General features: G+C 42.0%; 1 protein-coding gene across 1 annotated transcript; it reads left to right on the forward strand.

Annotated features, from left to right (window-relative positions):
• Positions 1 to 414: 414 nt before the first annotated feature.
• GTPBP6 (GTP binding protein 6 (putative)) lies at positions 415 to 19,108 on the forward strand. Its single transcript, XM_040336286.1, has 10 exons — positions 415 to 803; positions 5,088 to 5,225; positions 6,090 to 6,160; positions 9,648 to 9,778; positions 10,389 to 10,459; positions 11,500 to 11,658; positions 11,743 to 11,951; positions 15,398 to 15,546; positions 16,475 to 16,624; positions 18,676 to 19,108. The coding sequence occupies exons 1-10, from the start codon at positions 461 to 463 to the stop codon at positions 18,797 to 18,799; spliced, it is 1,545 nt and encodes a 514-aa protein (XP_040192220.1). The 5' UTR covers positions 415 to 460; the 3' UTR covers positions 18,800 to 19,108.
• Positions 19,109 to 22,371: the final 3,263 nt, after the last annotated feature.

A 22,371-nucleotide genomic window follows, 5' to 3' on the forward strand; every position in this document is an offset into this window, starting at 1 on the left:
TGGCTAACCTGCCGTGCAGTGGGCACACGCCCACCTGCCGCAGTATAATGACGGCGGCTGGTCGGCAAGTGGTTAAAGTAACGCAGTGTCGTATCGAAAAAAAAAATGACCTGATCACGAAGGGGGATAAATCTTCCGGAGGGCAAGTGGTTACAAAAACAAACGATAAATGACAATAATATGAGGTAATCATTTAATGCTGTAAACTGTAGCTTGAGCCTATGGAGCAATACAACAGATGGCTAGGAAGCCTAAAAAGAAAAAGCTCCAACTGCTGTCTGCAGAATAGGATTGTAAGGTTAGTTTCTGCTTGCTCTATCTACACACTGGTACTACTACTATATACAGAGCTACAGTATTATGTAATGACCCACCCACGTGACCAGAGTCCCCGCCCCACCGCAGCACGTGGTGTGAGAGGCAGGTCACATGACACACATGGAGCCTGGGCTAGTGTACAATGTCACTCCGTCGGCTGCTGGGGGTGGTGAGGGCATGTCACATGGGGCGGAGGGTCACCGTCTCCCCGGGCTGCTCTCGGTATGGCAGTCACGTGGTGCCGTTCCTCGGTCCTGAGCGGCTGGACACCTTGGGGTTCCGCACTCTGTGGAAGGGCTCGGGTCCGGGAGAGGGGAAGTCTCCGCTAGTGGGGGGCTGGGGTGAAGCGGAAACGATCGAGGAGGAAGACGAGGATGTGGAGGAGCTTCTGCTTTCTCAGGCGCCCGCCCTCTTTGGGGCGCAGAGGATTTTCATTGTACATCCAGATGTTAAATGGGGGGCTAAGAAGCCGCATGACACAACTGGTAATAATAATAATAATGACCATTAGAGGGCGCTGCGAGGCTTCTGCTTCTGCTTCACACTTATGTGATTTCTGATGGGTTTCAGAACACATGGAATTGCATGACATAAGTTTTTGGAGGCCGTTCACATATATGCAATGAGATTTTGGAGTCCTAAGCGAGTTTAGTGCAGTGCCATTTGGAACTACACAGACTTGAATGGAAATTGCACGCAGATTGCTTATTAACCACTTGCTTACTGGGCACATAAACCCCCTTCGTGCCCAGGCCAAATTTCAGCTTCCCGGACCTGCGTTGCTTTAACTGACATTTGCACGGTTGTGCGACGTGGCTCCCAAACAAAATTGACGTCCTTTTTTTTCCCCCCACAAATAGAGCTTTATTTTGGTGGTATTTGATCACCTCTGCGGTTTTTATTTTGTGCGCTATAAACAAAAAAAGAGAAACAATTTTTTAAAAATATATATATTTTTTACTTGTTGCTATAATAAATATCCCAATTTTTTTCTCAGTTAGGGCCGATACGTATTTTTCGACGTATTTTTGTAAAAAAAAAAAATCGCAATAAGCGACTGGTTTGCGCAAAAGTTTTAGCGCCTACAAAATGGGGAACAGAATTATGATTTTTTTTGTATTTTTTTTTTTTTACTAGCAATGGCGATCTGCGATTTTTATTGGGACTACAATATTGCGGCGGACGTATCGGACACTTTTGACACAAATTTGGGACCTTTCACATTTATACAGCGATCATCGCTATAAAAATGCACTAATTGCTGTATAAATGTGACTGGCAGGGAAGGGGTTAACACTAGGGGGTGAGGAAGAGGTTAAATGTGTATCCTGGGTGTGTTCTAACTGTGTGGGGGGAGGGGGTGACTGGGGGAGGTGACCGATGCTGTGTCCCTATGTACAAGGGACACAGATCGGTCTCCTCTCCTCTGACAGGACGTGGAGCTCTGTGTTTACACACAGAGCTCCACGTCCCTGCTGTGTTACCGATGATCGCGTGTACCCGGCGGACATCGCAGCCGCCAGGTACACGCATCGGCTCTTCAGCGATGCGCCGGGACAGTGTTTACCCACTGCCCGCCCCCCAGAGGCGCGCGCGGGTAATGCACTTTAAAAGACGTCCACTTGGCACTTGAGAGCCGCGCTTTTGATATCTTTTTGTCAAATTGCAATAAGTGTATATTGATTGGTTTGTGCAAAAGCATCTACAAAATAGGAGAAATATTTAGGGACTTTTTATTTATTTTTTCTAGTAAAGGCGGGTAGGGATGAGCTCCGGCGTGTTTGCACATTCTACGTGCAGAGCCCGCCAGGAAGTCTGCATGGCGCTGCACTAATCGCAGGCAGGGAGACATTGTCCCGATACTCGGCTGCAGAGATCAGGAAAAGTCTCCCTGCGTGTGGTTAGCGCAGCGCCGTGCAGACTTCCTGGTGTGCTCTGCACGTGGACTGTGCGAACACGCCGGAGCTCATCCCTAATGGCGGGTATTAGCCATTCTTTTAGCGGGTTTGCAGTGGACAAAGCTCACCCTGAGTGACACATTTTGATCAGTGCTATGAAAATGCACTGATCACTGTATAAATGGCACGGCAGGGAATGGGTTAACACTAGGGGTGATAAAAGGGGTAAGTGTTCCCTAGAGAGGTGCTTTCTAACTGTCAGGGAGATGGACAGACTGGGAGTAGAGGGAGATCGCTGTTCCTGATCACTAGGAACAGCTGATATTTTATTTCCCCTGTCAGAACAGGGATCCGCCTTGTTTACATAGGGAGATGCCTGTTCTGCCTCTCTATACTGCGATTTCTCCCATGGCACGCCCGCTGTATCTGATGCACGGACTGACATACAGGTACATCAGTTCGCGCAGCCGGGCCGCCCTGCCGCAGTATGTGGGCGGTCCGGAAGTGGTTAAGATAATAAACCTTCTGTGTGCAGCAGCCCCCCTAATATTTACCTGAGGTCCATCTAAATCCAGCGATGTTGCATGAGAGACTCGGGTGTCCGGGTCTCCGCCCCCTCATTGGCTGAGACAGCAGTGTAGCGCCATTGGTTCCCACTGCTGTCAATCAAAGTCAATGAGAGAAAGGGGGCAGGGCTGGGTCACAGCTCTGTGTCTGAATGGACACAGGGAACTGCGACTTGGTTGCCCCCACAGCAAGCTACTGGCTGTGGGGGGCACTCAACAAGAGGGGAGGGGCCATGAGCACTGAAGAAGGACCTGAGAAGAGGAGGATCTGGGCTGCTCTGTGCAAAACCACTACACATATGAGGTAAGTATAGCATGTTTGTTATATTTAACAAAAAAAACGGGACTTTAGTCTCACTTTAATTCCAACCCCTTACCCTAAGGAAAAAAAAGTAATAAAAAAAAAAGGTAAGATAATGGAAAAGCTGAAATGCCTAGCAACAAATGATGCATCAGATAATGGTTTTCTCTATTGGCTACTAAAAAAAATGGCAAATCTCAAAATTGCTGTATTAAAACACGCAATTTGCAAAGAAACGCTCAAAGACGCTACGCTCAGGTGTGAATGCAGCCTAACGGAGCTTAATGGTAGTGTGCCCAAAAAGAAGGCACTACACAGATGTTCACTGGGGCTTTGCATCTAAAGTTGTCCATACACTGTACCATCTGATTGTGTATAGGTAGATCTTAAGGAGATTGTACAGTAGTATATGGTCAACCTTATCGTGGCCATGCATACCTCAATACTTGATTTATTTTCCAATCTATCTCTTCTGGTAGGAATAATCGGTCTATAGACAATAACCTATTTAATTAAGGCTACATGATAGTTTGTTTTTGGGGTTTTGAGATGTACAAAGAGAGATCATACAAATATAAGTAGAACATTTCATTAAATAATGACAGATGACGGATGTAACAAGAATACGTAAAAGAGAAGTATGTGTTTTTTTTTTTTTTTTTTTAAGATTTATACTTTCCTTGGTGGATGGAGCATCAGACCGATGCTCCATCTGTCCCCCGGCATCTCTGCACTGAGAACCGAGCCACCGAACACCGCCGATGGCTCGGTTCTCACAGATCCCAGAGAGGAAAGTTGCTGATTGTCAGTTTTGCGTTTTTCCTCTCTGCTTCTCCATGCTCATTGGAGCGCTGAGCAGTGGAGGGGCGGGGAGAGGCTGTCATCAATCAGGGCAGCTGGCGGATCCCAACTTGTAAGTCGTGATGACGCGCTATCCCGACAATGGTCCCAAAAATGTGTCAAAATTGTCCAATGTGTCTGCCATAATATCGCAGTCGCAAAAAAATATCGCTGATCGCCGCCATTAGTAGTAAAAAAAATAATTATTAATAAAAATGCAATAAAACTATCCCCTATTTTGTAAACGCTATAAATTTTGCGCAAACCAATCGATAAACGTTTATTGCTTTTTTTTTTTTTTTTGCCAAAAATAGGTAGAAGAATACGTATCGGCCTAAACTGAGGAAAAAAAAAGTTTTTTATATATATATATTTTTGGGGGTATTTTTATTATAGCAAAAAGTAAAAAATATAGGTTTTTTTTTTCAAAATTGTCGCTCTATTTTTGTTTATAGCGCAAAAAATAAAAACCGCAGAGGTGATCAAATACCACCAAAAGAAAGCTCTATTTGTGGGAAAAAAAGGACGCCAATTTTGTTTGGGAGCCACGTCGCACGACCGCGCAATTGTCAGTTAAAGCGACTCAGTGCCGAATCGCAAAAAGGGGCAAGGTCCTTAACCTGCATAATGGTCCGGGTCTTAAGTGGTTAAGCAGCCCTGGGACGGAACTCTCTACTACAAATTGTGTCAGTGGTATATACAGGACTAGCGAGTAGCATTTGACCAATAGCAACAAAACCTTCTAAGGCTTCATGCACACTACAGCTCCTAAACTTGAGTTTAGGTGTTTTTTTTTTTTGTAGGTGCACTGCCCCAGTGTAAAAGCACTCGGGCTTTCACACTGGGGTGGCTTGAGAGGCGCTTTACAGGTGCTATTTTTAGCGCTAAAATGCCTGAAATGCGCCCCAGTGTAAAAGGGGACTTATTTCTATCCTTCAAGGCCCTGCTTTCATTTTACAATATGTGTGGTCTTTGCACAATTTTACTCTAAAAGCCATACATATGAGTTCTGCTGGTAAGACAGCTTCACTTGAATGAGAATTGTTATTTGAATAATACTGAAGTGCTGATGTTTATGATAAATGTTACCATTAGAATGCAATGTGCATTGCAGAGTAGAATTCCATAAACTATCTTTACCAATGGCCTTGTCTTTTTCTCCAGCTGAACTTTTGCTTGCTGAAGCAGTCGCTCTAGTACACAGCATTCCTAACTGGACAGTTGTGGATAAGCTAATCATGTCTACAAAATCACCTGATCAGAAACACATTTTTGGAAAAGGGAACTTTCAGACTCTTACAGGTAATATGTTGAAAATATTGTTTACACTTATGCTTTTTGCAGTATATTTGGATCCAGTAGGTTATTGAACTAAAGAAAATGCCCTAAAAATAGACCTACTCTTGAAGGTAAGACATCACCAGTAATTTTGAGACCTATTACCTTACAGGCTCTTGATTTTATTTTTTATACATTTTTGGTTCTATGACAGGTCAGGCATTGTTGCACAGCCCATTATACTGTACTCTATGGCAGTGACTTATGGCATGCGTGAAGATACACAGTACAACAGGCTGTGGCAGTGATAGTGTTATTTATCTGCATATCATACCTATATGTAGATTTAAAATATGGTCTAACCTCTTGGTCATACTTTTTATGTGGGTCACATGTGTGCTCTTAGGCCTTGTACACACGATAGGTTAACCAGAGGACAACGGTCTGAAGGACAAAACCGATCGTGTGTGGGCCCCATAGGTTATTTAACCATAGGTTAAAAGAAAGACAACTTGCTTTAAAATTAACCTATGGATTGGTAACCGATAGGTCAAAACCGATCGTTAGTAGGCACAACCATCGGTTAAAAATCCACGCATGTTTTACGTCACCGTGTTCTGACACAATCGGTTATTTAACCTATGGTGTGTAGGCGTGACGGACCATCAGTCAGCTTCATCGGTAACCTAGGACAACGGTCCTTCAGACGGTTGTCCTCTGGTTAACCTATCGTGTGTACGAGGCTAAATCCAGGAGGTCATATGCACCTTGTTGGACTTAACTCATAGTAGGCCTGAATTTTTTACACAGTTGCTGAATTCCTGAATTCCTGGAAATCGGCTTTAATAATCAAATTTGTAACCCTTGTTTCTTTTTTTTCTTTTTTAGAAAAGTTTAAAGGTATTCCTCAGCTCACTGCAGTTTTTTTGAACGTTGAAAGACTATCTCCTTCGAGTGAGGTAAAGCTCCAATATATGAAATACCGGTACTTAAAAATTGCAAATTACATAATTCAAACTAAATTTATGCATTAATAACTATTAAATTATTTAACTGTGTCTAAAATTGTTTTAGTAGATGAGAAAATGAGTTGGGCATATCTATATTTTTCTTCCTTTGAGAGAGATGAAGTCTAAAACCTTTACGTTATACTGCTGCCTACAAAAGGATTGGAAAGCGGCAGACTGTAGGCCAGCTCAGGATATCACCCTTCTTATTACCAGCATGCCTCAGTTGTTTGCTAGTGTCCCAGGACAGTGGATCTCAACCTCAGTCCTCAAGTACCCCCAACGGGCCATGTTTTGGGAACTTCCTTAGATAAAATAGCTCTTATCAATACCATGTCATTGATATTGAGCAGCTATGCAAAGTAAAGGAAAACATGGCCCGTTGGGGGGTACTTGAGGACAGGTTGAGAACCATTGTCCTAGGACAGTGATGGTGAACCTTGGCACCCCAGATGTTTTGGAACTACATTTCCCATGATGCTCATGCACTCTGCAGTGTAGCTGAGCATCATGGGAAATGTAGTTCCAAAAAATCTGGATCACTGTCCTAGGAGAATGGACATCACTTTTTAGCTTTTGTTTATGTAAAGGTTAGCCATTGAATTTTTTTCTAGCTACATTTCTTCAATCATCTATCAATCAATCATCTACTTAAAACTGTTGCTGCTGGTTTTATCCAGTGACTGGCAGCTATTTGGCACAATAATAAATAGCCTGGCTTTTAGACTGTACCAAAACCTGATATAGCTGGGTTGAATGTGAGCCTGGAAGCGACCATACCCTGGGCTCCATGCTGGCACTTTTTAGACTATGTACCAGTTAAGTTGGCTGTGGAGCACTTTCATGGTCTGGTGCCGCTGTTTTTTGTTTTTTTTTCCTGTTTGCCCTGCCTCTGAAGACTTATTAGTGAGTAGGCGATTCTGGCCAGGCACCAGGAGCTCATGTTTATTAATCACTGGGTGCCATTATTCCCTGTTTTTCCCAATTATCTTTCCCCCAGTCGTCTTTCAGGAGAGCCCCTGAGAGATGGAGCTTCTCCACTGGATAGGAAACACATTGCCCATAGCCCTTTAAAAGGCGGTCCCTCAGGCACCTGGTCAGGGAGAAGGAAGTGATGGCTGAACATTGGCGAGCGGCATCGGTGGTGGGAAGGCATGGCCTTCTCGCTGCAGGACACTGCGAATCCCGGAAAATGCTGGGCGTCGCTACCGACGAATGGGACGTCATCACTGCGCGCCAGTGGTTGTGGTTCCGGCCTCCATGTGCAGAGAGCAAGGGGAGGGCTGAGCCGGTGTATTAATGCCACGACAGCACTGCCTTTTAAGCGCCAGCAGCTGGAAAGCAAGTAATTTTCTGAATGAATGGAATCTCTATACAGATTCTCATTGATTCAAGTAAAGCGATAGGGACTATCTTCAGGTCCCTTTCTCTGTCTCAAAAAAAAAGATATGGGCTCCCAAGCCAAACCTTTTTCTAGCCAATGAGAGCCTCTGGCTCTAATCATGTGACTTGGACTTTAGTGTATTTTGTTTGTAAAAAATAGCAATATGATGAACATTTTGCGCAATTATTGCGGGGCCCAAAAAAATCAGTAGCACTTTTCATTCTACAGTTCATGTGCTATTACAAGATGTCTAGTTTGAGGGGTCTTTTCAAATCCTGAAAGCTGTAATTGAAAAATGAAAACCTTCAGATTTTTAGATAAATTTTAGGGTACGTTTGATTTTTCACCATTTTGCAAAAAGGTGCAATGTAAAAACATTAACTTTTTGTCATTCACTCTATACAGATTAAGCTTTTATATTTAGTAGGGATTAGCAGGAATTGCTAATTGTGAATTAGCTGTGCTTTTATCTGCTAATAATGGTTTTAGTGTATTTTTTGCAAATATATTGGTTCGATTAAATATTTGCGCAAATACCGCGGGTCTACAAATAAATCAGTAGCACTTCTTCCTCTTTTTTTTTTTTTTCCTACTAATCGTGTGCTTTCAGAAAATATATACGAGTTGGGGGGGGGGGGGGCGGTGTGTCTTTCACAAATTCTGAAAGCTATAAGTGAAAAATAGAAAAACAATGGAAAAATTGCAAAAATGGTCTGGCCACCTGAGTGTACAAAATGGAGCACATGCCCTGGCAGCGAAAGGGTTAATGCCTGGGTTCCCCCTTCTCCATTTAAGGCTCTCTCTACTAGGACAGTGATCACCTCTTGGCTTTTCAGCATCAGGCCTCTGTTTCCTAGATATGTAGGACTGCCACCTGGTCTTCTGTTCACACTTTTCTACACACTGTAAAATTATTTTCTTCAAATTCATTGAGGGACATGGGTTCTCACTGTCTGTTTATGTTTATACACTTGATACTGCTTTGCCACAAAACTGAGGATGCTGGTAGCGGTAGGGATTACACCCTGGGCTGGCCCAATTATTTACTATTTTTTTCCAACCAGTGTCCAATCCTGTAGGCCGCATAACTGGAAGGTTTAAGACTTCCAATTAACTGCAAGAAATTAAAATGAAAGTAAATTTGATTTTAAATCTTCTACCAAACTTCCCTACTGTTTGTTTATGGTAATGGGCATCCTCATTGACGACACATCATTCGTCGAATTTTGGCTGTCTGCATACGGCCCCCATCAGTTTAGCCACATTAAAAACGTATCTGTTCTTATCCGTGGTTTCTTCCGATTCATTAATTTACCCGTTTACATCCGTTTCGATTCGTTATTACCCAGAAGGCATTGCTCCTCCCATGCTGCATTGCAGTTTTCAGTGAGTGACTTGTCCTTGCTGTGTTCTTCCTTTTATCCGTGTGTGTGTGTGCTATCTGCATTGTGCGATGGATTCCAACAATTTTTGGGACAGCGTGACGTTGTTTGTCATTTTTATAGATGTGGAGAAAGGAGAGCAAGAAAAAGAACATTGTGACCAGGAGTTGCGCATGGGAGACATCTCTGGCCATGGTTCTCCTTGGGGATGTACTTCCTATTGTCCAAATACTGCCTGGGTCATAGGTTGAGTTCACAGATGGGGGGGGGATTATTCAACACAGATCTTAACTAATCAGACGTTGACGGACATTGTCCGTTGACGTAGCTTTGTACGTTTTAAAAAACTGCTAAAATCGGAAGCAGATAGTAACGGATGGTCATTCGTTTGCCGATAGGAATGCATTGTTGTCTGTAGACGGATGGAAGAAAAACGGATAGATGGTTCGTTTGTGTGAAAGGGGCCTACATGGCCAACCTAAATTAAAGGATGGTATGATTTTGTTCACCCGATGTCCCATTTCAGCTTATTCTTGTGCACACAGTATATAAATATGCATATTTACATTAGTAGATAAACACTTGTAACCATTTAAAAAAACCTTGTAAAATACTTGTTAGATGTTTCAAATGAACCTCAGTTCTTTAGTTTACTGTATATTTTTACTTGCAGAATGAACTGGAAACAGCGTGGGGAGTGAAAGTGTTTGACAGATACACAGTGGTCCTTAATATTTTCCAATACAATGCCCGCACAAAAGAAGCCAAGCTACAGATTGCACTGGCTAAACTTCCATTACTAAGGTAGATTCACTGTAAATATAACAACTTATGATTTATAGTTGGTAATTTGGATCAAAGCACCAAGATAAAGATATAGTATATTGGAAAATGGTCCCAACATGTGCCTTAGTCTGTCACTGTTTGTTTATTTAGGTGTCTTAAAAACCTTCTTTCTTACCCACTTATACTCGCCTTTGATGCACTTCCTAAAAACTCCATCTGAGACCTGGGTCTCTGTCTAGAACTGGTGCAGATGCAGTATTTATTTAGACCTGACTTACAAGCAGGTAGAGCAATTGATAAAGAGATCACCATTTCATTACGTTAGCATTCCCCTGTTTGTGCTGCAACACTGAGGAAATGGCAAGGCATATGCACTGGGCGACATGTGATTCAGAACAAGGAGCTACCTGTCGTCTCTGTATTAACAAGCTAGGTAAATAATGCATTGACATAGGGGGGTCAATCAGCTATGACACTACAAGTTACAGGTACAGCACGTGAACCCCATCTCTACAAGGTAAGGCAAAAATGTACAGTTTAAAGTGATTTGTAAAATCTCATTTTTTTTTTTTTTTTTTTTTTTTTTATTATTTTGTTTCTTTTTTTCTTCTTCTTTCCATTTTTAAAGATCCAAACTAAGAAATGAAATGGCCCACTTGGACCAGCAGGGTGGAGGTTCAAGATATGTAATGGGGTCAGGTAAGCCAGATTATTTTTGTATGTTTGTAAACCCCATCAATGAGCTTCCCTTATAGAAATTTCCCCCTTTTTGGTTGCTTATAGAGCATTGAAAACCTTGTGTTGTAGGTACACACAATACCCATTTATTCTACTAAAATGCCACTGAGCTCAAAGTCCTATGCTTTTTACTCCTCTGTGAGCTAAAGAACGAATCCCTCAAAGATCTGGAGATAAATAGGTGGGGTTCTATAATCCTGACATACTTCCTGTCCTAGAGTGACATTGCTTTTCCGTTATAGATACCGTACTGTGAGTGTTGTGATTCAAACGTGTTATTGGCAGCATCACCAGGTGAAAATAACATTTAAAAAAAGTAAACTAAAGTCGCCTCCATTGAAGGACTGGTAGGATGTGATGCATTTAATTTTTGTTTCTAGGGTGTAAAAAACAAACTCTGAAATTGCAAGTTTAACTACCTCAGAACTGGGCACTTAAACCCCCTTCCTGCCCAGGCCATTTTTCAGCTTTCAGCGCTGTCATACTTTGAATGACAATTGCGCGGTCATGCAACACTGTACCCAAATGTTTTTTTCCCCACAAATAGAGCTTTCTTTTGGTGGTATTTGATCACCTCTGCGTTTTTTTTAATTTTTTTATAAAATGTACTAAGTGATTTTTTGCAGATCCCTGGAGTTCTGCTTAAAGCTAGGGTATGGTTCAAATCCCATTTACCCCCTAGGATCATGGTAACCTTTGAGTGACTACAAGAGAACATTTCTTCTCTAGTCAGTTTTTCTAGCCTGGTGATTGGACAGTAATGGAGCAGTAGCACATGAGGTCATAAATCCCGTTGGCAAGTTTATAGCTTGACCGCACTCTGCAAAAAAGTAGAGCTTCAATTAACTTTGTATACTGATTAACCTTCTCCCAGTTCAAATCCTGCACAAGGAATTAAAAGAAGTATGGTTTATGTGCTAGCTCTATTTAAAATGATTTATTTAAGAAACCACTGAGTAAAATGTGTCGCCAGAAGATTTTATGTGATGTTCCTCCTTCAGGTGAAACATTAGTGGAGGTCCAACAAAGATTGCTGAAGGGGAGAGAGATAAAGCTTAGGAGAGCTTTATTTGAACTAAGTAGGAAGAGGACACTACTGAGGACACAGCGCAAACGGCGGGAGTTTCCAATAATCTCTGTAATGGGTTATACCAACTCTGGTATGTATAGAACTTGTTTATCATGTCTACTGCAATATTCTAAGGAAGATGCAACATTGTAGTTGTGTTTTTGCTTACTTGCAGGAAAAACAACCCTGATAAAGGCGCTCACTGGTGATATAAGCCTTCAGCCACGTGACCAGCTTTTTGCCACACTTGATGTCACAGCCCACGGTGGATTGCTTCCTTGTCGTATGCCAGTTATATATGTTGATACCATTGGCTTTCTCTCTCAGCTTCCACACAGTTTAATAGAGTCTTTTTCTGCCACACTAGAGGATGTCATTCATTCGGTAATTACTTTTGAATTTAGAACAGCTCTGTAATGTGTTTTTAAATGATAAACGGGTGTATCTTCACATATACAGTACATAACATTCTATAATACCACCATAAATCAGTTGAGGTACACATGTGCGCATGTTAAAACTAACAGTTCTTCTATATAATCAGAGAATGTACTTGTGCCTGAAGCGTGGGTGGAACAGTGGCTCAGTATGCTAAGCACAGGGTTGCTTTCGTAGATGGTACAGCACACTAGGGATTTACTACTATTCTAGACAAAGGCTAATTCTACAGGGCTCGCAGTATAAATGCAGTGGAGCCAGGGTGTTATCCAGGAATGTGCAATGGGACAGATCCAGGAGTACGGTGACAACAGTCCAGTGTACTGTGGGGGGAGGAGTCCAAAAGAGCACAGAAGCAAAATAGGACAAGGGAAAATCATCAGGGCCACAAGGTGGCAGTATGGTGGGGCAGAGGTCAAGTCCAGAGGGGGTACAATAGCAGTCCGGGGTCCATCAGGGAACAAACAGCAGGATCTCTGCACAGCTACTGAATAGATTATAACTAAAGGGCACAATTTTAGAGGATCACAGAGCAGCAATCTAGGAAACGGTCAGGAGCAGAATTTCAGGGAGCAATATGATGCATCATGGCTATAAGCATCATAAGACACGGGACGCGAAGTACTTCACCAATAAGGTATAAGGGTTCATGCACACTCATGGTTTAGGTTTCTGAAAATCCAGAAGGGACCTGAGTATAGGGATGAGGGGTTCCTGTGCAGCTTACCAACAGCCTTAACAATAAACTGCAGTCTGCTCACATAATTTGTAATAAAAACATCTTTGCCATTTTGTAGCTTCACTCCAACCACTATGCATATTTTATATATACTGTGATTCTGTACTTGGCAAATATGCTGCATAAATCTTCCTTCACTGAGTGTGGCTGCAATCATTTTAACTGTGGGCAGCTGTAAATGCTGCCTGTTCATTTGCTGGATTTACAGACACACACCTCCAGCTCTGCAGCTCTCATTGGCTTTCTTATGACTCATCCTCCCTCCCTTCCTGGAAAGCTTTCACAAGAGTGAGAGCTGTGCATGTCATAAGCCTAGTCTTTTTACCAAACATGAAGTGGGCTGTATAAGGTATTTACTGGCAGAAAAAAGTTTTACTATCCAAAGTTAAAACAAGGGCAGAAGATTTGTTGGATGGAAAGATGAAAAAAAGACTGAAGTTCAGCTTTGTGTGTGTAATAAATTATATATATTAATAGAGAGAGTCTTCATGTGACAACACTGAGTAGTGAGTGTACAGCTTGTATCAGTGTAAATTTGCTGTCCCCTCAAAATAACTCACCCAGCCATTAATGTCTCACAGTTGCACTATGGGCTCAGTGTGAAACCTGCCAGTGCCAAACAGTGCCAGCTGTACTGAGGACATAGTGTGTGGTACAGTGACAGGAGCAAGCAGGTGGGAGTGGGTGAGTTAAAAAAAAAAAATTGGCCTAAAATATCGGCAGCAAAAATCTGCATCATATATCGGCATCAACCAGACAAAAACCCATATCAGTCGACCGCTAATATTAAAATGATATAGTGTGAGTGTAATCTCGCTCTCTCGCTCTCTCTCTCGCTCTCTAATCTGTCAGGCGCTAAAGGGGTGTGACCACATGTTAACACTGGATGAATCCTCTGCACACTGCTATATACTTTTTTTGCACAATGGGGGCAGAAGGCCACAGCAGGAGACATTTTGCCAACCTGCACATAAATGGAGGGGGTGAGGGGTGCCTGACAATTGGTAGACAATTCTAGTTGAAAAACAATAGATGGAAACAGAGCCCATGTTTAATAATTGTAGTTATTGCAAAAAGTTGATGTAATATTCAGGGCCGGTGCAAGGATTTTTTCCAACTAAGGCGAAGGTGCATTTTGCCGCCCCCCCGGACGCACACACACGCCATACATTATATCTGTGCTCCATTAATCTTTAATGGTTATGATGCTTAAAGTGATCGTTTAACTTATTTATCTTTTACAGAGAAAGATAGCATAGATGGCGTTATTCTGCATTACGTTGTATATAATGTACTATTGCTTCTCTATAGCTGGTGGTATTCTCCATTGCGCTGTATAATGATTATACTGCGCAATGCAGATTACCACTGACCAGTTATAGAGGAACTACAAATCCCAGCAATAATACATTATACTGCGCAATGGAGAATACCAGCAGCTATAGAGGAACAACAAATCCCAGCAATACATTATATAAAACGCAATGCAGAATACCAGCAGTTACAGAGGACTACAAATCCCAGCAATAGTACATTATATAAAACGCAATGCAGATAACCAGCAGTTAGAGGACTACAAATCCCATCAATAATACATTATACAGGCTGCTTAATATATTATTGCAGGGATTTGGTGTTTTTTTTTTAAACAGGAAACTTTAAAACCGGTCCCCCTTACCTGTTTCTGAAGCCTTGCAAGTCACGGCGGCGGCACTGCGGGCGTGTGTCCGGCCTGTATGGTTAGCGCGGCGTGGTTTGGACTCGTCCTTCAGATGTCGCCCGCAGCGGCAGCCCACACACATTGCTGCCCCCCAGGACAAACCACCCCCCCTCCATTAGTACAGACCCCCCCTCAGGACAAAACCTCCCGCTTCAATTAGTACAGACCCCCCCCCATAAACCACCCCCCATTAGTAGAGACCCCTCCCCCCCATCCATTAGTACAGACCCCCGGACAAACCACCCCCTCCATTTGTACAGACCCCCATCACAAGCCATCCCCCACAATTAGTACAGAACCCCCCACAATTAGTACAGAGCCCCCCACAAGCCATCCCCCACAATTAGTACAGAGCCCCCCACAACTTGGCCATCCACCACAATTGGTACAGAGCCCCCCACAACTTGGCCATCCACCACAATTAGTACAGAGCCATCCACCACAATTAGTACAAAACCGCCCCCTCCATTAGTACATCCAGACCCCCCCCCCCCCTCAGGACAAACCCCACCCGGCCGGCAGCTGGAGAGGACAGTGTGCAGCTGCGCCGCTGGGGTGGAGAAGATGAAGTTCGTGACGCAGGACTCAGGAGGAAGGACTTGGTGAAGATAGAAAACACTGCGGCGGTGGGGAGCGCAGGCTCAGGGAAGGAGAGGAGGGAGGGAGGAGGCTGGCGCTAGCGCCATAAGGCAAGTGCCAAAGTTGCCTTGCGCTAGCGCCGGCCCTGGTAATATTACATTGTACCTGTACTGTCCCTAAAGTTCAGGCAACATTTATATTCTTGTCTCGGTTTTGGTAAAAATATATATATATTTTTTTAACTATTAAACTTGCATTTTTTTTATTTTTGTATATTCATCATGGCAGAATGATAGTTGTTTATCTCCGGTACAGCTGTTCAGTCACTGACTCCATGTATGGTTTACTTACCAGGATTTATTAATTCACGTGAGAGATATAAGTCACCCTGAAGCTATCAATCAGAAGAAAAGTGTTCTGAATGTTCTCTCCAACTTGAATGTTCCCCAGAAGCTCCTTGATACAATGATTGAGGTGCACAATAAAATTGACTTGGTTGAGGGGTAAGTGAACTTGGTTTTATGTATGTAACTACATTTTATGCTCCAGTCTGTCTTGAGGTTTTATTTTTGTGCAAGAAACAAAAATGAAGATTCAGCAAAGGCATTTTTTTTCTGTGTGGTTGCATGTCCAACACAGTTCAAAGATAAATGTTTCAGCATGGGATGGATTTAGGAAATTTCCTATATATTTTGTGATGGCCATGAATATTTGCTAATCAATGTGTACAGGTTTTAAATATTGCACAAAGATCGCTGATCTCAATAGGAGCTTCTTTTCTTTCAAGCTTAAAATGAGACCTCGTCCTTATAATTTTCCTCCTTAACAGTTTATGTGGATTTAGGTTCTCTGGTTATAAATTTGGGGTAATCGCTGCATCTCTGACTGAGATTACAACTTTAAAAACCCGCTATGCCTCTTACTAAATACCTTGGACTGTCTGCTTTCCAAATAGGGGTCATTTTGGGGATCTTTGTATCGCCCTAGCATGTGGATGTGGGAGTGTTTGGCATTGAGGTTGTTGAAGATAAACTCCATCAAAACAGATATATAGATGCAGTGCAACTGGTGTGTGTGTGTGTGTGTTTTCTACATTTTGTGAGTGAGAAGCTTGTTTTTAATTTTTTGATTGTCTTGATGCAAACCCATACATTTGCTACCTATGAGAGGAACAATGAATATGTATAGGATAACTCATGGGAAGTTTAAAGGATTAGGATCATAAATAGGTGACTGAAATCTGTCACAAAACAAATCACATGTGATTAAGTTCTGATGGAAGTAACCATTTGCAGACTCCTGCATTGCATGCTAGATCTGGAGCAGTGAAGCCAGATCTAGGGGGGTTTCCATGAGAACTTATTTATTTTTTTCTTCGACTATAGATCCTGTTTACTTTTTTGTTTAAAGGAATTGTTTTAATCGTTCTAGACATGAAACTAAAGACACAGCTGTTTCTGTGTCTGCACTTCATGGATATGGCTTGGAAGGCCTCAGACAATGTATAGAGACTGGTGTGATGGAGACTACAGGGAGGATAGCTGCCACAATCCGAGTAAATCTGGAAAGTGCTCAGTTAAGGTATGTAAGATTATCCAGGTCCACTACGTTTGTAAATCTGTTCCAGTGTATGGCATCTACCAATCAACAATCTATTTTAGTTAAATTATTTTAGATGTTAAAGCTAAAAGACTCAAATACATGTCTGCACTTCAAATACATATTATAGATAATTCGTAATACGAATAGATCCCTTTTATTTTTATCAAATATAGTTTTTATTACATATTCTAAATATACAATATATCTTAAGAAAAGAAGAATAGATAAATTAAAAATAGAAAAAATGCTGGAAAGGGGGTGGGGGGGGGGGGTAGGGGACTGTGAGGGAAAGGAGGGGAGAGGTGGCATCTGGCTTGAGTTACATTTCTGGCACATGCCAACAGAGATCTTCTGTCTTTTTTTTTTAATGTATTTTTTAGGGGCTTAAAACCCTAAAGGGCCTTGCCTTCCTCCAAAAGTAAAAACATATTCCAAATAGTCCATGTTTTCTTGTAGGTTTCCTGTCTGTCTTGTGCTGTCATTGGCAGATCCTCCATTTTGAATAGATCATTTTCAACCAAATGGCTCTCTTCAGTCCCTTCAAGTTCTGCAATCTAGCTCCCTTGTCACCTCCTCCTATGCTCACCTCCAGGACTTCTCCCATCCTTTGGAACTCCCTACCCCAATATGTCAGATTCTCATTATCTATACATCTTTGGACGATCCCTGAAAACCCTTTTCTTAAAAGAAGCCTATCCTGCTTCTAATACACTGTGTGGTTACTTTCTCCATCAGCTCATCTCCCACTACATTTTTGTATCGCTTGACCCTCCCTCTTAGATTGTAAATTCTAACGAGCAGGGCCCTTTGATTCCACTTGTACCAAATTTTATTGTAACTGTAATATCTGCCTTCATTTTGTAAAGTGCTGTGCAAACTGTTGGCGCTATATAAATCCTGTCTAATAGAAACATTTTATAATGCGTGAAACAACCTATTTAAAAACCAGCAGTTACACTAGATACCAAACTCCCTTCCTATATTAAGCCTTGGTTCACACTATGAACATACAGTGCCTTAAAAAGCATTCATACTCCCTCTAAATTTGCTATTACTGAGCTTGTGATATACCAACACCTCCAGATCCTTCTCCACCATTGATTCCCCCAGTTGTACTCCCCTAGTATGTATGATGCATGCATATTCTTAGCCCCTAAGTGCGTAACATTTATCAACATTAAACCTCATCTGCCACATAGTCGCCCAATTAGACAGAGCATTGAGGTTGGCTTGTAAATTGGAGACATCCTGTAAGGATGTTGTTACACTGCATAGCTTGGTGTCATCTGCAAAGGCATAAATTGTACTTTTAATCCCAGACCCAATATCATTTATAAAGATATAGAAAAAGTAAGGGTTCCAGCACTTAACCTTGGGGTACACCACTTATAACCTTAGACCATTTAGAGTAAGAGTCATTAACCAATACTCTCTGAATTCTGTCTTTTAGGCAATTTTCTATCCATTTACAAACTGATATTTCTAATCCTGTAGACTTTTCCTTACACATGAGCCGTGTGTGCGGAACTGTATTGAAAGCTTTTACAAAATCCAATTATACCATGTCCACCTCCACCCCTTTTTTACTGATATATTTCCCACCCCTGGTTTTTGACACTGCTTGGGGATATCCCACTTGTCAAGATTTAAGGAGCTGTGTCCGTCCATGGACGATAAGAGAAAATAGGATTTTTTGTACTCACCGTAAAATCCTTTTCTCTGAGTCCATGGACGGACACAGCACCCACCCCTTCTTTTTTAGGTTTGTACTGCTTGTTATGAACTGAGGCTGCATGCTGCAGTGAGGAGGGTTATGTCTGGAGGGACCGCCCCCTGTAACATGTATTTAAATAACATAACCCACTTGTCAAGATTTAAGGAGCTGTGTCCGTCCATGGACTCCATAGAAAAGGATTTTACGGGGAGTTTAAAAAAAATCCTATTTTTTATTGTATAGAGCATTGTAACCTGGGACATTATTATAGGTCAAACAGTGGTGTAACCAACTCTTTTTCTGTTGTTTTTCTTAGTTGGCTTTACAAAGAGGCTTCTGTACAGGAAGTGAAAGTACTGCCAGAAGACGGTGCAGCTGATGTGCTTGTCATCATAACCAATGCTGCTTATGGAAAATACAGAAAACTGTTTTGTAAATGAATGTTTGCACTACTTTTATTAACCATGCATTTAAAGTGCACTTAGAATGTTTTCCTGCTATTTCAAAATAGTGTGGACCTAGAATGTGAAGGGCACTTATTGCTAATTGCCATTTCAAAATGTTTTGGACAGAAGTGAATATTTATATATATTTAAAGGCACTATACAAAAAAGTTATGCCTGCAGAAGCCTGGGGGGGTTGGGTGGGTAATATGTATATGAATGGTTTATTAATAGAATCTTCAGTGACCTGATACAACTATATTAGCATTGTCCTGTAAAAGAATAAAACCTATTTTCATAAGTCTTGATGTGGTTTACGTTCAGTGGCTTAACCTGTTTAACAATGAAACCGATATGATATATTGTATATTTTCAACACAAGGGGATTGCAACAGTAGAGAAAAGCAGAATTTGTGGCAAGGTCAAAGGTCTTTCCCCTTCTCTAGGGGTCCTTGACTCCTGCACTGAACGGCACACACAATCTGAAGCGGCTATAACGTAAACTGGCAAAAAAATTGCTTTTTGCAGCTATGGCTTTCCTGCGTACCGTATTTATCGGCGTATAACACACACCTTAACTTTTAAGAGGGAAGTTTGAGGGAAAAAACTTTTCACAGCCCCCTGCGTATAACATGCAGGCACAGTTTACCCTCTATTTTCTGGGTAAAAAAGTGAATGTTATATGCCAATAAATACAGTAATTTGTGTACAGAACTGGTTTCAAAGCGAACCACTTCTTCCTTTTGACAAAGAAGCAGTTTGCTTTGAAACCAGTTATCCGGTGTGAGAGATTACTGTTCCTCTCCAGCCTCCGTTCCTATTCTCGAGACCGTATCCGCAGCTTGGTGCCGAAAACCTATCCGGTGTCTTCTGTGTGCACAGGGCATCCATTTAATTTGTTTGTTTCCAGTCGCTGATCGGTGCCTTCATTTTACTCCCTGGTGTATTGACGGCCTTCTGTCTATCACACTGCTGTATGGAGATGGCTATGTGTATTGACCAATCTCAGCCTCTATATTACACCAGGAGCTGAACGCCTCATTGTGCTGCGGAGGCTTGGTGGAACCAGGAACTTCCATTTATACATGATAGTGCTCGTCATCGATTCCCTTGATTGTTAATGTTATTATCACTGACTTTATTTTGATTAAACGGTTTTAATCTTCTCTTTGGACTGTACTTGGATCATACAATTCTGAATGGTTTGTCTACAGAACTTTAGTGTGCTGCTTCATTTTTTTCTACACCATATTTTGTAGACTCTTAACCACTTAAGCCCCGGACCTTTAGGCAGCTAAATGCCCAGGCCAGGTTTTGCGATTCGGCACTGCATCGCTTTAACAGACAATTGCGCGGTCGTGCGACGTGGCTCCCAAACAAAATTGACGTCCTTTTTTTTCCCACAAATGGAGCTTTCTTTTGGTGGTATTTGATCACCTCTGCGGTTTTTATGTTTTGCGCTATAAACAAAAATAGAGCGACAATTTTGCTATAATAAATATCCCCCAAAAACATATATAAATTTTTTTATTTTTTTTTCCTCAGTTTAGGCCGATACGTATTCTTCTACCTATTTTTGGTAAAAAAAAATCGCAATAAGCGTTTATTGATTTGGTTTGCGACTTTGCGCAAAATTTATAGCGTTTACAAAATAGGGGATAGTTTTATTGCATTTTTTTTTTTTTTACTACTAATGGCGGCGGTCAGTGATTTTTTTTTCTTTTTTTCGTGACTGCGACATTATGGCAGACACTTCGGACAATTTTGACACCATTGTCATTTTCACAGCAAAAAATGCATTTAAATGTATAGAGTTTACAAAATAGGAGATAGTTTTATTGCATTTTTATTATTATTATTTTTTTTTTACTACTAATGGCGGCGATCAGTGATTTTTTTTGTGACTGCGACATTATGGCGGACACTTCGGACAATTTTGACACATTTTTGGGACCATTGTCATTTTCACAGCAAAAAATGCATTTAAATTGCATTGTTTATTGTGAAAATGACAGTTGCAGTTTGGGAGTTAACCGCTGAAGGAGTTATGCTTCACCTAGTGTGTGTTTACAACTGTAGGGGGGTGTGGCTGTAGGTCTGCCGTCATCGATTGTGTCTCCCTATAAAAGGGATCACACGATCGATGCAGCCGCCACGGGGAAGCCGTGTTTACATACATCAGCTCCCCGTTGATTTCCGACCGCCGCATGTAGGGGGGGGGGGGGGGGTCCCAATCGGACCCCCGACCAGCGGAAAGGCAGGGACATATGGGTACGCCCATATGCCTGTACATGCCATTCTGTGGACGTACATATACATGCAGCAGTCGTTAAGCTGTTAAAATCACAAAGGGGTTTATTTACTAAAGCTGGAGAGTGCAAAATCAGGCTCACTTCTGTATCAAAACCAATCCGCTTCCAGGTTTTATTGCCAAACCTTAACTGAACAAGCTGAGGTTAGCTGCCCCAGATTCTGAGTGTTCCAGTTTTGGTAAATCCCCAGTGTGTCAGCCCATACCCTTAGGCTCCTTTCACACGGGCGGATAGAATTCAGCTTTTAGCTGTGGATAGATCAAGTTATCTACTGCAGCTAAACTCACACTTTCCTATGGCCCCATTCACACAACTGCATTTAGCAATGGTTTTGTTACATGGGGTTTGGTGCGGGTTAGAAAAAATAAATTTGACTGCGTCCAGGACCAATTTATTGCAGCTATCCGCACATAACTGCAGGTAATCGCAGTATACTATTTCACCTGCAGATGGCAGCAAAAACAAGGAAAGAAAAACGGGAAGCTCATTAGCAATGGCAAGAATGTTCCATTGCAGCAGCATGTAAACAAGTAAAAGCAGCTAATCTCAATGTACAAATGCAAGTGATTGCTGTGCCTGGAGTCTTGGAATTTCAAAATAACAAAACCTGCTTTTAACATCGTTAAAACAGCCGCCCGTGTGATGGAGGACTTAATGTGGACAGGGGAATTCTCCCTCTGAGTCTTTGTATTCTGACAGCAGGTAGCGTTCCCTGCCATCAGATGACATTTATCAGCGCTGTGGGCTAGCCTGTGGTGCTGATCAAGGAGGGAAAACCTGATGGAGTGGTTGTACATTGGTAGATCGACTTCTGTACAACCAAAGTGCCGGTGCATAGATCAAATTCGACTGGTTCTGGTTTAACTACAATACAAGCTTTTTAATTTTTAGATTGTGTTATTTAGAACCCCTGCCTGGTGCTTGTTGCTGAGGAGGAAAGAAGTAGAATGACAGAGGCACGTAAACTGACCACGATAATCAGCACTCGGTAGCCATGATTACTGTGGTCAGCACACATGGGAACTGGCAGGATCAACCAGGTTTATTTTACAGCTTAAAAAAGGAAAACTGACACGCACAAGCACTATGCAGCTTAACGTGCTTTAACCACTTAAGCCCTGGACCTTTAGGCAGCTAAATGCCCAAGCCAGGTTTTGCGATTCGGCACTGCGTCGCTTTAACAGACAATTGCGCGGTCGTGCGACGTGGCTCCCAAACAAAATTGGCGTCCTTTTTTTCCCACAAATAGAGCTTTCT

Source organism: Rana temporaria, chromosome 2, assembly GCF_905171775.1.
Source record: "Rana temporaria chromosome 2, aRanTem1.1, whole genome shotgun sequence".
Taxonomy (NCBI): Eukaryota; Metazoa; Chordata; class Amphibia; order Anura; family Ranidae; genus Rana; species Rana temporaria.

Excerpts from the sequence above, each read along its gene's own strand:
- GTPBP6 (XM_040336286.1), top strand. The coding sequence starts at position 461 with ATGTCACTCCGTCGGCTGCTGGGGGTGGTGAGGGCATGTCACATGGGG. Across the intron at positions 5,226-6,089 it reads GAACTTTCAGACTCTTACAG|AAAAGTTTAAAGGTATTCCT; the intron begins GTAATATGTTGA and ends TTTCTTTTTTAG. Across the intron at positions 16,625-18,675 it reads CTGGAAAGTGCTCAGTTAAG|TTGGCTTTACAAAGAGGCTT; the intron begins GTATGTAAGATT and ends TGTTTTTCTTAG.